The 15,592-nt window shown below is 37.9% G+C and overlaps 1 protein-coding gene across 3 annotated transcripts in view; it reads left to right on the top strand.

Annotated features, from left to right (window-relative positions):
- Window positions 1–15,592, top strand: part of AKT3 (AKT serine/threonine kinase 3) — a 94,346-nt gene that overhangs the window by 47,653 nt on the left and 31,101 nt on the right. For 2 of the 3 annotated variants that reach the window (XM_035108351.3, XM_035108349.3), the window contains exons 3-5: window positions 5,256–5,381; window positions 12,423–12,534; window positions 14,090–14,234. In XM_035108351.3, the coding sequence (XP_034964242.1) occupies window positions 5,256–5,381; window positions 12,423–12,534; window positions 14,090–14,234 (383 nt within the window). Of the gene's footprint in view, window positions 1–3,645; window positions 3,761–5,255; window positions 5,382–12,422; window positions 12,535–14,089; window positions 14,235–15,592 lie in introns of all 3 variants that reach the window. The other variant, XM_035108350.3, reaches the window with a different exon arrangement.

Here is a 15,592-nt window from a genome sequence, read left to right as displayed (position 1 = left end):
TGGACAAGTTACTTGGAAGACTATGTTCCAGACCAATATCCATCATGTCTGTTTAAGAACCCTAGAAGGGGACAGTGGCATCCCTAGTTGAGAGCTGTACTCCAACTAGAGATGTGAAAGCCCAGGGATTAGGTATAAATATTCCCCCCAAGTCTGTCCCCCCCCCAAAAAGGAAAAAAGGAGTGCAGAATATTTTCTTTTAGAATGGCGATTAAAATGTTAAAGACGTATGATGTCTAAAAACTATGAAACAGAAGACTTATAAGTAAGACAGTACAGTGGACGCTCGGGTTGCGAACGTGATCCGTGTGGGAGGCATGTTTGCGACCCACAGTGTCTGCGCACGTACGGGTTGCGATTCTGTGTTTCTGTGCATGCGCAAGTGTGAAACCCGGAAGTAACCCGTTTGGGTACTTCTGGGTTCGGTGTGGGTTGCAACCTGAAAAGACGCTACCTGAAGTGTCTGTAACCCGAGGTATCACTGTATAGATAATCACAATTCCTGTACACTGAGGACAAGCAATCCCTGAATTGTAAGCTGAAAAACTTCTCAAATGCAAGAGCAAGATGTGTTTCTACCTCTTGGGGGCACTGTCATTATCACGTGAGAAAGAAGGGATCAACACTTTCTTTGCTTTTGAAAGGGTAGAAAAACTTGTTTCAGTCTAGGAAGGAGGAGAAACGGGAACTGAAACTGATAGCACTAGCTCAGAAAATAAATCCGATTAATTTTCATGTATATTCATTGATTCCCCCAGTTCTTTTTTCTCAGTTCTTTTTTTGGGAAATAAGTGCTGTATATCACTGTGAAGGACCAAAGGATATACAATAATTTTCTTGATGTTTCTAATGTTGATGGTTTCTTCTGTTTCTACCGGTATTGTTTTTTGCCTGCTCCTCATAAATTGGCCAAAGAGTTCCTTTACAATTCAGTAGCTTGTAGCTCCATTTGTGAAATATTTCTTAAAGTAAATTCATTTTGCATTTATTTTCTGAATAAACTGTATTTTAAATATACAACATAGTTTTTATGGCAAACCAAGTTATCCATGATACATTTTATGTTCCTACAATGACTTTCAATCCGTAAATGGTTATATATTTTCCCATTCCCTTCCCCCAGATTTCTTATTTTTCTAAGACCACCCCCTCAAGGGAAAAACAGTTTTCCCCATGGCTTCAATATTTCTTGAAATTTTTACATCACTATTTCCAACTTCATTGAAGAAAATCAGTTGTGAGAACTTAATTGAAAAAAGCCTCCTTCAAGCCAACCACCCTTGATAATTCTTGGCTAGGGTAACTTACCGGTACTCCTCTAGAATAAGATGTTGGAGCAAGTGGTGACAACTCCAGGCTTTCTTGGTTGACACTATTTAGATCAGCACGGCCCAACATTTCATACCAAGTGGGCTGCAAGAGTACTTTGACATGAAACCTGCAGGCTGCACAATGCCTTGTTTTCTGGCATGGGGTGGGGGCAGAAATTTGACTCCCCTATCCCTTGTGCTGCATTTCCAAAATCGACTAATTGAGGGGCTGGGATTTGGGAAGGAGTTGTGAGGCTCTGGCAGGGTCCTAAAGCTCCCTACCTCATGTCTGAGCCCTCATGCTTCCTTCCTAAAGCCCAGCACCTTGCTTACCTGACTTTGGGAGGGCAGCACGAGGGCTACAGGGGAGGGATCAAATGTTGTTGAAGACCACTGAAAAGGGACCGAGGGCTGCATATGGCCCTTGGGCTGTGTGTTGGATCAGCCTGATTTATATACTTTCCTATCTTGGTCCTAGGGACCCAGGTGGCGCTGTGGTTAAACCACTAAGCCTAGGGCTTGCTGATCAGAAGGTCGGCGGTTCGAATCCCTGTGACGGGGTGAGCTCCCGTTGCTTGGTCCCAGCTCCTGCCAACCTAGCAGTTAGAAAGCACGTCAAAATGCAAGTAGATAAATAGGAACCGCTACAGCGGGAAGGTAAACGGCGTTTCCATGTGCTGCTCTGGTTTGCCAGAAGCGGCTTTGTCATGCTGGCCACATGACCTGGAAGCTATACGCCGGCTCCCTCGGCCAATAATGCGAGATGAGCGCGCAACCCCAGAGTCGGTCACGACTGGATCTAATGGTCAGGGGTCCCTTTACCTTTACCTTTATCTTGGTCCTAGTTTCGAGGATGAAACAGCCTTTGTCATATTGTTGTACTAGAACTTGGAAAGAGAATGCATCTTATTTGGTTCTGTTGGACCTTTCAGCAACTCAGTACCATCAACCATAGCATGCTTCTGAGGCATCTGGCTGTTTGCCTCCTTTCAGCCCCTGTGTGCTCCCAGAATCTATCTCTGAGGATCTTCTGGAGTACATTTTGTGGTTGCATGGAGGGGAGGGGTGGAAAGGGAAGCCTCATTAGATTTCACCTTAAATGAGCAAAAAAGAAACAACAGATTATCCACTTAGCACAGCAGCATTCTTTTTATAGTAATCTATGTTTTCATTTTAAAATAATTCTTGCCCCCTGAAATAAATGGGGTTGAAAGATCCATAACTTTGTCCAGAAGTACTCAGACGTAAAAGTCAACAACTTAACGACCTATCCCCCCCCCCCCAATTTAATTTAACATTATTAAAGAGAGAAAGAGCATCAGTTAAACGTACTTAACCCTTTCACTGGGAAAAAAATGAAACAAATGAATTTTGAAGTTTCTCTTGAATCCAGAGCTGCAGCCTTGTTTGGACCTTCCTGTGTTTTATTTTCTAAGAAGAATAAGTTGAAATGTCTGTGATACAACATGAATTAGTTTAATCCTATTTTCAGCAATGCTCTGTAGTAGCTTTAAATAGCTTGACCGATATATAAATGATGTGAATTACTCAGTTTTCTCCAGTGCAGTGTACAAAATTAGAGACATCTTCCTTAATTATAAGGAGGATGTTTCTGAAACCTAAAAGGCGTAAATGTAAGCAAAATAATAATTTAGCTTACATTTAACACAGCAGGAAGTTGGATAGAAAATAATACTCTAAAGCAAAACTACTGCTATTTTAACTACTCCGGAGTTGCACTTGATTAAATTATCACAAAGTGTTTCCCTCTGATTTACTCTATGGATTACTGGTTCACTCAATTTACCTTTTCAAATGTGAATATTCAACCTTGCCTTTCGTGTTATGCAGTATATTCATATTACTAATACTACTAGGAAGTGGAAATGTCACCTTCCATATGTGGTTATTTCTATCCCTTTTGTCTTTCATATGAAACCAAAGGTAAATCTTAATATTATAAGAATGAAAATCGTTGCAGAGAGCTTTTAGCAAAATTCAGACTTTTCTCATTTATTAATTATCTCATTTATTAATTGATAGAGTTATTAGTTTGTTAAGTCAGCAGAATGCAACAAACACTCAAAAAATATCCTTGCTGATGAAATAGTAGCTAAATGTGGGCTGAATCACACTACTCCCATACTGGTCCACAGCTATTTGAACAAATGGATTCAATGAGGACATAGAGGGGATGCTTATTAAATCTGCAGATAACACAAAACACAGAGGACTAGTAAACTGAATACAGTAGATGACAAAATCAAGATTGAAAACTATCTTGACAGGTTGGATACTTGACTGAAAACAAGACAAATTAAATTCCTATATTTAGGTTCAAAAAATCAAAAGGATACATACAGGATGAAAGAGATCTGTTCGACAGGATCTAAAACTCTTACCTGATGACAACATGAATATAAACCAGCAATGCAACGCACCTGCTAATCGTAAGCTCTAATAACTGATGCACAGAGTCAAGATTGCTAGTTGTAATACTTCACTCTATTCTGAACTGGTTCGGCCACTTCAGAATACAGTGTCCTGTTCTGGGCAGCACATTTTAAGAAGGACATTGACAAATTAGAGCATGTCTAGACAAGGGTGACCAGGATGGTGAAGCATGTATAAACCAATCCTTGTAAGAGATAGTTGATAGTTTGTTAATCCTGAAGAGGTGAAAATTAAGGGAAAGCATGATAACAGTCTTCAAATATCTTAGCAGCTGTCACACAGAAGATGGTGTAAACATGTTCTTGCATTGAATGTATTATCTATGTATTGTTGGCCCTGAGAGAAATCCCTGCCTGTTTTAAACCCTCTGGGAGGGAAGCAATCTTATCTCAACTGTACCGAGGTTTGGAAAAAACAGGAGAGATTCCAGCTGTTTTTAATCTTCTCCAAGCTGCAGCACCAATGAGCCCTTGTGGGAAATGGTGTTGGGCATTCTCCTTGCCTGAAGGCAAACTCTCTCTCCTAGACATTTGTGAATGTCCAGATGTCCAGTCAAAGGAATGCACACATGAACATACTGTATTATCAAAAAAAAAAAAAACCGACACAAAAGCACAGTTGAATCAAATAAGCTGTTGCCAGAGAAACATTTTTTAATTCAAGCAGGGACAAATGTCATGCTTTCAATGTCTATTTTGTTTTTTACTGTAACTATAAGGTACATCTAAATTTTTCAAAATAGGGGCCAGGGTGGTAGAGGAGTTAGATTCAAAACAGTGGTTCATGGGTAGAGCTCGTGCTCAACATACAGTGGGACACCATCCAACTTCTTTTCAGGTGGACCTAACACCAGCCTGCTTCTTTTTTGTGGGCATAATTGAATCTGGCCTAATTTGAAACAAAAACATCCCACTTCCTCCCCCCCCCCCCCAAATGAAACCACTCCATTTCAATTTTCCCTTCCTCTTCTAGGACTGGGTAAGTCAGTTACTATACACCATCACCTGTATGTACTGGGAAGACTCTGCATACAAGATAGTAAAGATCACTGTTTCTAACAGGCTAATTTTGAGGAGGGAGAAAGAATTATTTTTGCAATTAGGAGTCAAAAACCGCTGTCAATCTACTGTGACTCATCCAGTGAACTACAAGTAAATGGCAATATGTCTTCTGCGAATCCTGTTTGTTTGAATGAATGAATATCCAAACAGTATTTTTTTAAAAAATAATTAAAAGTAGAAGTAAACAAGCTAGGTTTGCAAGCTTTTTATCAACCTATGCTGCTGTGCCCTTAACAACAGTTAGATCTGCAGAGATTCACAGAAGAGGATGTTTAGGTACGTTCTTGAACAGGTTTCACTTACTGATGTCTGTAAATCGATAAGTATTGTTAAGAAAACAATACCCATCCAGTTTTTTTCTGATCATTTGGCAGCGCTACAATGAATATTTCAAGATATACGTTCATATTAATCCTGTTTTCTTATATAGGTGAATATATAAAAAACTGGAGGCCAAGATACTTCCTATTGAAGACAGATGGCTCTTTCATAGGCTATAAGGAAAAGCCACAAGATGTGGATCTACCATATCCTCTTAACAACTTTTCAGTAGCAAGTGAGTATCTTTAGTAACCACTCAAATTTTATTTTAACAGATCACCAAACTCACAGTACACTGGAAAACTTTGTAAAGGCATAGGTTTTAGTGTTGCTTTTAAATATCCTTTTGGTTTGGTTAGAAATTTGAAATATATTTTTTCCAAGTCCAGCTCCTGTATGAAGTTTCATACACAAAATAGTTATTAGATCCCCAAACTCTGGTAACTGGAAACATCTGCTGAAACCTGTACATTTTATATAGGATTGCTATGTATGCAAAACTCACATGCATATCTATATAAGGAAGTTAAGTGGAGCCTTCTCCAGATTTTAAAATAAGTTTTTAATAGAAATGCTATATGATGTTCCAAGCAAATCTAAAAAAAGATGAAATACATAAGTTGCTTTGCTAAGATGGTGTGATGTTTGCATCACAGTGTTGCAATTCACATTAATATTTCTTGGTTTACAAAAAATAAGGATCCATTCATTCTGTTTCCTAGGAAAATGTTGATGTTAAGTCATTACTCATAGTAATTTTAATAGTGAAATTATTTTAATATGTTTCAAGGATCATAACAGAAAAGTTTTCTGGGGGAAAAGAACATTAATAGTTTACTATATCAGAAATGCTGCTTTACAACTGCAATTTATCAGCAGCTTCAGTGCCCTTGATTGGATGTGGTTTCATTGAGTGTTTTGAATGAATGAATGAATGAATGAATGAATGAATGAATAGTAAGAGATAATAGTCATTCTATTCATTGTACTCGTTGGTCCCTACTTCATCAGGCATGTGCAACTCTTTGCCCTTATTTTGTCACTGTTCACTGCAACTACAGATGGCTGTATATGGTAGAAACAAAATTTAAAAAATCCTTCCAGTAGCACCTTAGAGACCAACTAAGTTTGTCATTGGTATGAGCTTTCGGGTATCTGAAGAAGTGTGCATGCACACGAAAACTCATACCAATGACAAACTTAGTTGGTCTCTAAGGTGCTACTGGAAGGAATTATTTTTATTTTGTTTCAACTACGGCAGACCAACACGGCTACCTACCTGTAACTAGTTTGTATATGGTAGGGTTGCCATCTTTCGAAAAGTGCAGTTTTTTTTTTTTGGCAAAGTTGTCTAGCATATGGTAGATATGGATCTAGACAACACATTACTTAAAGAGCTACATCCTTTGATGCATAAGCATTTAATCCTGAGTAGGCTAGATTGTGGTGCCGGATGGTGCCACATTTGGAGCAGCGGGGGAGCTACGCCAGACTGCTTTTTGTAGATTTCAGCTCGGCATTCAATACCATTCTACCGCGACGTCTGATAACTAAATTGGGAAATCTGGGGCTCCCGCTATCACTCTGTGGGTGGATACTGGACTTTCTCTCAGATCGCTCCCAGAGGGTCTGGTTGGGCCCTTATATGCTTAGGACTAACACAGGAACACCACAAGGATGCGTGCTTAGTCCGCTCCTTTATACTCTTTATACGTATGATTGTGTCGCTGCCCACAATAGAAATAGGGTCATCAAATTTGCAGATGACACAACCGTGATCGGGCTCATCTCTGATAAGGAGGGTGAAACTGAGTATAGAGATGAGGTGGAGCGACTGACAGAGTGGTGCAGAGTCAACAACTTGCTCATAAACACAAAGAAAACAAAGGAGCTGGTGGTGGACTTTAGGAGACAGAAGAACGAGGTCCAGCCACTTTTGATTGACGGAATTTGTGTGGAGAGGGTAACAACGTTTAGATTTCTAGGCATTGAGTTACAGGAGGATCTGTCCTGGAGTGTTAATACAAGGGGGCTTGTGAAGAAGGCGCAGCAGAGACTGTATTTTTTGAGAATTTTAAGGAAAAACCATCTTCCACAAAAGCTGCTGCTTGCCTTCTATCACTGTGCCATACAGAGCGTGCTCACGTACGGTTTATGTGTGTGGTACGGAAGCTGTACTTCCCAGGACAGAGCAGGGCTGTGTAGAATTATTAAAACAGCAGAGAGCATTATTGGCTGCTCACTCACCACCTTAGAACAAATTTACACCACCAGGTGCCATAAAAAAGCACTAGATATATCAAGAGATCCAACGCACCCTGGTCACCATTTCTTTCAGCTCCTGCCATCGGGACGGAGATATAGAACTATGCAGGCAAGAACGAGCCGTCTCAGGAACAGTTTCTTCTCTAGAGCGATTTTGGCCTTAAATGGAAAGCCTGGACTTTGAAGTCATCTTATTTTACTTGTTATTTTGTATTATATTTACTGTTTTTAATTAGGTTTTTATAATTTTGGATTATGCGGAATGCTTTATCGGAGTGGATGTAGCAACCGAGTAATTTCGTTGTTCCCGCAAGGGGACAATGACAATAAAGATATCTTATCTTATGATCAAGATGTTATGATGTTGTACATGCCATCATGTAGGGAATACTCTTACTGAATTTCCACTTCAAATGGGATATTTGGGGAATGTCACTCACCTCTCATTTTATTTATTTTGATTACAAGTCAAGTAAGCCTCCAAAATGACAAGACAAAAAATGTCACACCCATGCACTTTTCTTGAAAGAATCCACACAGAACATTCCGCCAGTAAAAATTTTAATATTCCTTGCACACAAAACCAAGAATATGGTCATATCAGTCCCCATTAATAATGCAGTAATGTTTCAGAAACTTAGTAGATTTTGCAAATGAGAATTTTATATGTGGTGCTCTTAGTTTGAAAACGCACCATAATGCATAACCGATATTGCAAAATAAAACAATATTTAAGTACTAGGTCAGTAACGATACCTAATCATGGAAATAATAACTTCCAGTGAGCCATGAGGAAACATAACTTCATTGCTATTATTATTTATTTTTATTGCTTCTATTTAACATGTGTTAGCATGTTAATGCAGTATGTTTTGTAGTTCAAAACTTTTTAACAAATCATATACCAATATAGCTGTGTTTGCTGACACTTCCTCAGCTACAGAAGCAGTTGAACTGTATAATTCTGCCCTGCCCCCTTTTTTATCTGTAGAAACTTTAGAAGCCAGTGCATATATTGTGTCTCTCTCTCCCTAAAGAGTTTAGAAGGATGCTGACAGGATTTAGAATTTTCTAAAAATACTCACCTGCTTGTGTATTTGTTTAAGTGTTTTATTGTTGTGAACACCCTGGGTTTCCTTTTGAGAGCAGAAATGCAGTGTATAAATGACTTGATAAAAATGCCCAAGGAATCATAGTAGGAGGGGCCTTGGAAAATGAGTGCAAGCAAAGTTTCTTTGGGTTGAGCAAGCATACAAGTTACACTTCCCTTGCAGTTGTAGACATCACTTTTGGGACTTAACTGCGCTGTAGAATTGCTCATTAAGATGAGGATAATTTCAAATATTTACCATGAATTGACATCCCCATAGAATGCCTAAAATTGTTGAACTGGACGTATGCATTTAGTAAGCTTCACTTAGGCCAGAGCTACACATTACATGAAATGTGTGGTAGCTGCCAAATGCAGCAACCATGTTTAATTTCCCCCTCCATAACATCTTGATGTGTGCTTCTTTGATCCCACTGAACATTCTTGGCTGCTGCTGTCAGGGAAATGAGCATTTCCATGATGTCAAGACCTAGGTAAGTTATCTTACAGAGGGAGTGAAGGTAATTAACCATTACGGTAGCCTTTTGGCAGCTGACAAATGTAATGTGTAGTTTTGGCCTTAGGAGAGCATCATATTGTATATATATTGGTTCTTGAAATGGACTGTTCTTAACCATGTGGAGAACTGTTAATAAAAAACTCTTTAAATTATTAAATGTCCTTAATGGAGGACATTAAGTGTCCTTAATGGGGAAAACTGCTGGAGGTTAAATAGTTAAACATTTAACAATTCAAACTTTAAACTTTTAATAATTTCTGAACAGATGATATGTTTTTTTGGTAGCTTTTTTTTGGAACTGGCAGGTTTTAGGCCGTCTAATTGGCTTCCCAGCTTTACAGAGTAATTACAGCTTCAAGCAAACTTTGTCATCTGTGGTTCAGAATGGTGTAAGATAAACAAAATGTTTTGATATACAGCTTGTAGTTAAGAGCTGTTCAGGAGAGTTTAACATAACCGTGTCATTTAGAGACGTGCAGTTTTTGTTTCGAGCCAATAGTTGCAATATTACAATATTTTTGAGTGTGCCAGACGTTTTACGGATGTGGTAAGGAAAATCACTGGGCATTTTAACACATAATTCTAAACCATGGTTTAGTGCTAAATGCGTGAGCCTCTCCTCCTTTGGCATGGTCACAATAGATTAGAAGCTTCTACTTTTAAGCTATCCAGAGCCCTTTTTGTGTCCAAATTTAGGAAACTCTGGATATTTTAAAGTATAATTTAGCCAGGCCAGGCTTAAACTTGTGTTTTTAGTTCTAAAGTGTGGGTGGAGATATGCCATAGCAAGATGGGCAGGTGGGAGCACACAAGCATAAACCTCATTTTTTTGGTGCTAAATTATGGTTTAATGTTGCATCTAAGACAAAACAGTTGTTTCATGTTATAGAAATGATCCCAGTGGTTCAGAAAACTTTTAAAATAATTCTAGTTACAGGTAGGTAGCCGTGTTGGTCTGAGTCGAAGCAAAATAAAAAAATTCCTTCAGTAGCACCTTAAAGACCAACTAAGTTTATATTTTGGTATGAGCTTTCGTGTGCATGCACACTTCTTCAGATACACTAGAAACAGAAGTGTCAGACCCTATATATATACAGAGGGTGGTGCAATCAGCCCAGGACTAATTGCAGCCATCAGCAGCCATTAACAGCCATCTACAGGTTTACCACTCCCATCAGCCCACCACCCATTCCCACCCACCCCCCCACCCTCTGTATATATATAGGGTCTGACACTTCTGTTTCTAGTGTATCTGAAGAAGTGTGCATGCACACGAAAGCTCATACCAAAATATAAACTTAGTTGGTCTTTAAGGTGCTACTGAAGGAATTTTTTAATTTTAAAATAATGTTCACCATCTTGGCCATGGAAAAGAAAAGGGGAAACTTTTCAGATTTGGAATATTTTGCTAACATCACACTCCTATTTATTATTGTGACAATGTTTGATAACTCCAGTTATTAAATTCTTAAAACTCTTATGACTGCAATTGTCTTGAATAATACATAGAATGAAAGATGTGAAATAATGATCCATATTTCTTGGTTGTAGATAACTATCATGCTGGGCCTGCCTGTTTTTATTGGCTTGCTCATCTTTTTCAGTGATACTCTAGAGTTCCAACTGTTTTTTAATTGAGATTCATCTTTTTAATTATATTTGTTTATGTATAGCAGAAAACTTGAAGAGGAGATGATTGTAGTGTTCACTTGGTAGTGACCCAGCAATGGCTTGAACATTCTGAGCCAGTACCGATCGCCAGATTAATACATTTTGTACATTTCATTATTTTCCAAGATTCTTTTTCTATAGGTCTATACAGTTTTCATTTATTAATAAAGAATATTATAATAGTCCTTCATAGCTTTGTTTATTTAAGGGGAAGACATCTAGCTCAAAGATGGAGCCCCATGCTTTGGATGCATAAGAATTCAAGTTCAAACATTATTAAGCATGATTATCATAATCAAAAGCTTGGGAGAAGAGATACATATTAACTTGGTGGTGAAAGTATGCTAATGTCAGCACAAGACAGCTCTTGCTGGGAAGAGCATCCATAGATCAGGCGTGTCCAACAGGTAGATTGTGATCTACTGGTAGATCACTGGATGTCTGTGGTAGATCACTGGTAGATCGCTGGCTCCCCCAAAGAAGCTCAATAAGTTTTGTCCCCCCCCCCAAAAAAAAGCTCTACAACTTTTATCCGGAACCCCCCAAAACAGGGCTTTCCTTCCTTAAAAAAGCTCAACAACTTTAACCAAAAAAGGGGGTAGATCACTGCCAGTTTTTAACTTTGTGAGTAGATCGCAGTCTCTTGGGAGTTGGCCACCACTGCCATAGATGAAGGGCTCTGATTGAAAAATGCCCTTTCCTTTGTTGCCACTCTCCAAAGCTCTCTGATAGGGGACAGCAGGAGAAGGGCTTAAGAAGATGAACTTAGTGAGTTTTAACATGCATGTATATGAAAATTTGATCATTCTATTTATCCATAGAGCAATACAAAGTAACTGAGTGGGTTTATTTATTTATTTATTTATTTATTTGATACATGTCACCTTCAACATAGATTTATGCTCCATGGGTGGCTAACAGAGTAGTGAGAAACAAAATGTACAATTAAAGAAAACAACAATGCATACAAACTAATACAGCAAATTAAAACAGCAACAGCTGGTAAAATCAAACTAATACAGCAAATTAAAACAGCAACAGCTGATAAACTCAAACTGTTCTAACTTAAATAATGCTTATGATAGCAGTGCTTAGAAGCCTGGAACAACATAAATGTTTTTGTCTGGTACATAAATGACAGTAATGAGATCTCTAGGTGGGCATCCTTGGAAAGGGCATTCCAAAGGTGAGGAGCTACCACAGAAAAGACTCTCCAGTTGCTACCTTCCATGCTGTAGGGACATGCAGAGAAAGACTTGGGATGATCTAAATGGTTTAGCAGATTGAAGAAGAAAGTGCAACAGATACGTGGTTCCTAAGCCATGTAGAATTTCAAAGGTTAAGAGTAGCATTTTGAATTGAGCTCTGAAATTCACCACACCATTAGAGTTGTTTCACTACAACCAACCTAGCAGGGACCTCACCTGTTTTCTAATATGTTTATAGTCAGAGGCTATGAGATTACATCTGTAAGAGAGTACATCCCTTGGCCACAGCTCACCAGGCCCTGTAGATTTGAATTAATTTAAAGTTCCCTTACTACCTCTTTTCCTATCATGAGCTGCAGCTCCCTCCTTGTATCATTCATTCTAGTAATGCAGCCTTAAGTACTAATGTGTAATATAACTGTAAATGTTGGATTGATATAAAAAGTATATGTACTTGGAACAAACTAGTTCATATCCCCATAATATAAAAAGCAGCATCTTAAAAATGTTTTCCCCTCCTAGAATGCCAGCTAATGAAAACAGAGAGACCAAAACCAAACACATTTATTATCCGATGTCTTCAATGGACCACTGTGATAGAAAGGACATTTCACGTAGATACGCCAGAAGAACGGTAAGAAATGAATGAAAGTGTTTCTTCTTATCAAAGATTTCTTGTTATATAGGCAGACTTCTATAAGGAAATGATTTGCTGCAACTTCTAGTGTTGTGTGACACTTTTAGACTTTGTGTGCATTTCTCTCAAAAGATGTGAATAAGTATAGACAAAATATTTCAAATTCATGGATGGCATCTTTAATGTTTTTAAAACATTTTTAGTTGGCTTTATAATATTTCAGTCTTGTGTATTATTAATACATAGTTTATTTAATTAAAAAGGTGTGTTCTACCCTGTAAGTATAAAGTATCAACATACAGGAAGATATAGTGGTTGATGTTGATTGCAAGTTTGTGATTTATTGTAATTTATTAATGTTCAGTTCTGATGTATTTTGCATTGTCAATTGAGTTCTGGTAACCACTGGTTGCTAAATTGTGTATTGATTTGTTCTCTACATTTAGCTTTATCCCTAACTTTATTGGTGTATTCATAAATTAAATGTATTCTAATTGTTCTTATACCTTGATTCTAAATATATTAGTCAGAAGAAAAATTCCAGTATCATCAATTAATTGACACACTTTCCAAGGTCCCTGTACTACTTAGAGCAAATACTGATTCTCCTAGTTACTTCACTTCCTCTGTTAAGTGAATATAGTTGCCTGTCCAAGCATGAAACGGGGTGATTCGCTTCAGTAGTATTCACTAGGAAATAGCTGACCTAGCTTGACAAAGCATGAAAAATCTATGTTTTTTTGTAGTATGCTACTACCTTACAGTATCCAGCCAGTGATTTCCTCAGCAGGAGTGCTGTGGAAGGGTCTGATGTGTGCCTATGACAACTTATCCAATGCTCTATGCCCAGAGTGGGGAGGAAGAATTGATCCCACCCCTCTCTACCAGCTACTGAGCAGGGGTATCTTAAGGAGGAGGGAATAAAGATGTTTTTGAGTGTATTATTGTTTTTGTTTGTTATAGTATGTGTTTCTGTGATTTTATATTGCAAACCACATTGTGATCTTCAGATGAGGGGCAGTATAGAAATTTAATCAATACTACTAATAATTTTTATATAAACTATATAGTATCAGGATATTGCAGGTCTGTTTTTTTTTAATTTCAGAAAAGCTTTTAGGTAAAGAGCATGCCTTTAAAGGATATTGTAGATCATTTGTCCTGAGCACAAAGCTCCAACATAGCTTAAAAGATTGGACAGATACACAGACATTTGTAATACCATTCAATTCTTATGAAATAGTATTTTGCTGTAGATCTTTGAATATGTGGTATTTAGTCCAATTGATTCTTTACATCTGCTGTTAAGCATGTAGCTCTCTCATGGGCACAGCTTTCTGATCATGGGAAATCTGACTATGCAAAGTCAGCACAAAAGGAAATACCTGAGCACAGGGTGCAATGTATAAAGGAAAGGCAAATGCAGTAGGTGATTTGATTGCCCTCCATTTTTTCCATATTTTACGCGGTTTATGTATGTATTCCCTCATGCCCCTTTTAGTTGTATAATTATGAAATGTATTTATTAATAAAACTGACTTATTTTTGATAGGGAAGAATGGACAGAAGCCATCCAAGCAGTAGCAGACAGGCTTCAGAGGCAGGAAGAAGAAAGAATGAACTGTAGTCCAACCTCACAGATTGATAATATAGGAGAGGAGGAGATGGATGCTTCCACAACCCACCATAAAAGGAAGGTAATTGGAGATTCCTTCCTACATTTTAAAAGTGCAGTCTTACTGCATTGGCATATTTCAGGTTGTAATTTGTGGTGACCTCAGTTCTCCAGTAATTTTGTGAATTTCATGATGATAAATTTGGAAAGCTCAAATTCCAGAAACTCAAATGGCTGCATTGTGCCATTGTCATTCTAAATTGCCATTCCATATCAGACACAATGACAAATGATGCTTTGTTCATGATATTGTCATTCTTGTTATTGTAACTGTTAAAATACCAGTAAATTTAAAGATCTGTATGCCTGGCAACTAAAAATACGCTTTCTTTGTGTAAAGTATTACTTATTCAAACAGAGAACTGTACTATTAAAATATATTGTATTGATTCTGAAAAGGATTGCCATTTCAGTGGATTGACCCTTACCTTCCAGTGACCAAGCAGCCTCCAAGACTGCTGTAATCAGTTGCAGTGTTTCCCCACAAAAGGCCACAAGCCCATGGTTGAGACCTCTTAGCTGTTTGGCAATGGTCACATGGCTATGCATCCCTGAGCTATTTTGGGGCACAGCTGCCTGTACTAAGGACAGTCTCATCAATGCAGCACTGTAACATTTGTGGGTCATTTCCATAGATTACACTTGGCATATTTTGGACTTCGCGGTACCTGTAGTGTCTTGACTGTAAGGTGTTCATAAATTGTATCATACCGCAAGTGCAATATTATATTTAGAGCTGATATGAAATGTTTTGCTACAGATGTTGAAATGTGACAGCTAGCTGAAAACTTGCCAAACAATACAAACTGCAGATGGAAAACAATTTTCAGAAGCCAAAATGTAATCAGTGTCAAATATACTTCTTTTAAGACCAATAAATACTGTTTCAGGTGTTCCTAACACAAAACCTTTCATGTAGGCTGTCTTAATATTCAGCAGGTATTAATAGTAGACAACAAAGACATTTTTTAAATCATATGAATTTATGTCACCGTTCAAAATATCATCTTATTCAGCTTATACTATGTAAAAACGGTTTAAAACAACAGCAACAGCAGCAACAATTTATTATTTATACCCCGCCCATCTGGCTGGGTTTCCCCAGCCACTAATAAATCTCAAAGTATATGCTAGTAATAATAGCAGTGGTGAAACCTTTCAAATCTTTTAATTCATTTCCATCAGCCAATTATCCTACTAAAAAGAGAGCCTTCTTAGGCACCTTTACTAAAACCAGTAATGAATAAAAACATTTTAGTGCCTGCCTAAATGATAGTAAGGAAGGGGCTGATTGTATTTGTCAAGGCGAGGAGTTATTCAGAGTTAATTCAGGTCTGTATTATATTAAAGAATAATATTGCTTGTATTTTCCTTGACTTT

This window comes from Zootoca vivipara, chromosome 3 (genome assembly GCF_965207765.1).
Source record: "Zootoca vivipara chromosome 3, rZooViv2.hap1.1, whole genome shotgun sequence".
Lineage (NCBI taxonomy): Eukaryota > Metazoa > Chordata > Lepidosauria > Squamata > Lacertidae > Zootoca > Zootoca vivipara.
This window is presented reverse-complemented; position numbering and strand designations above follow the sequence as displayed.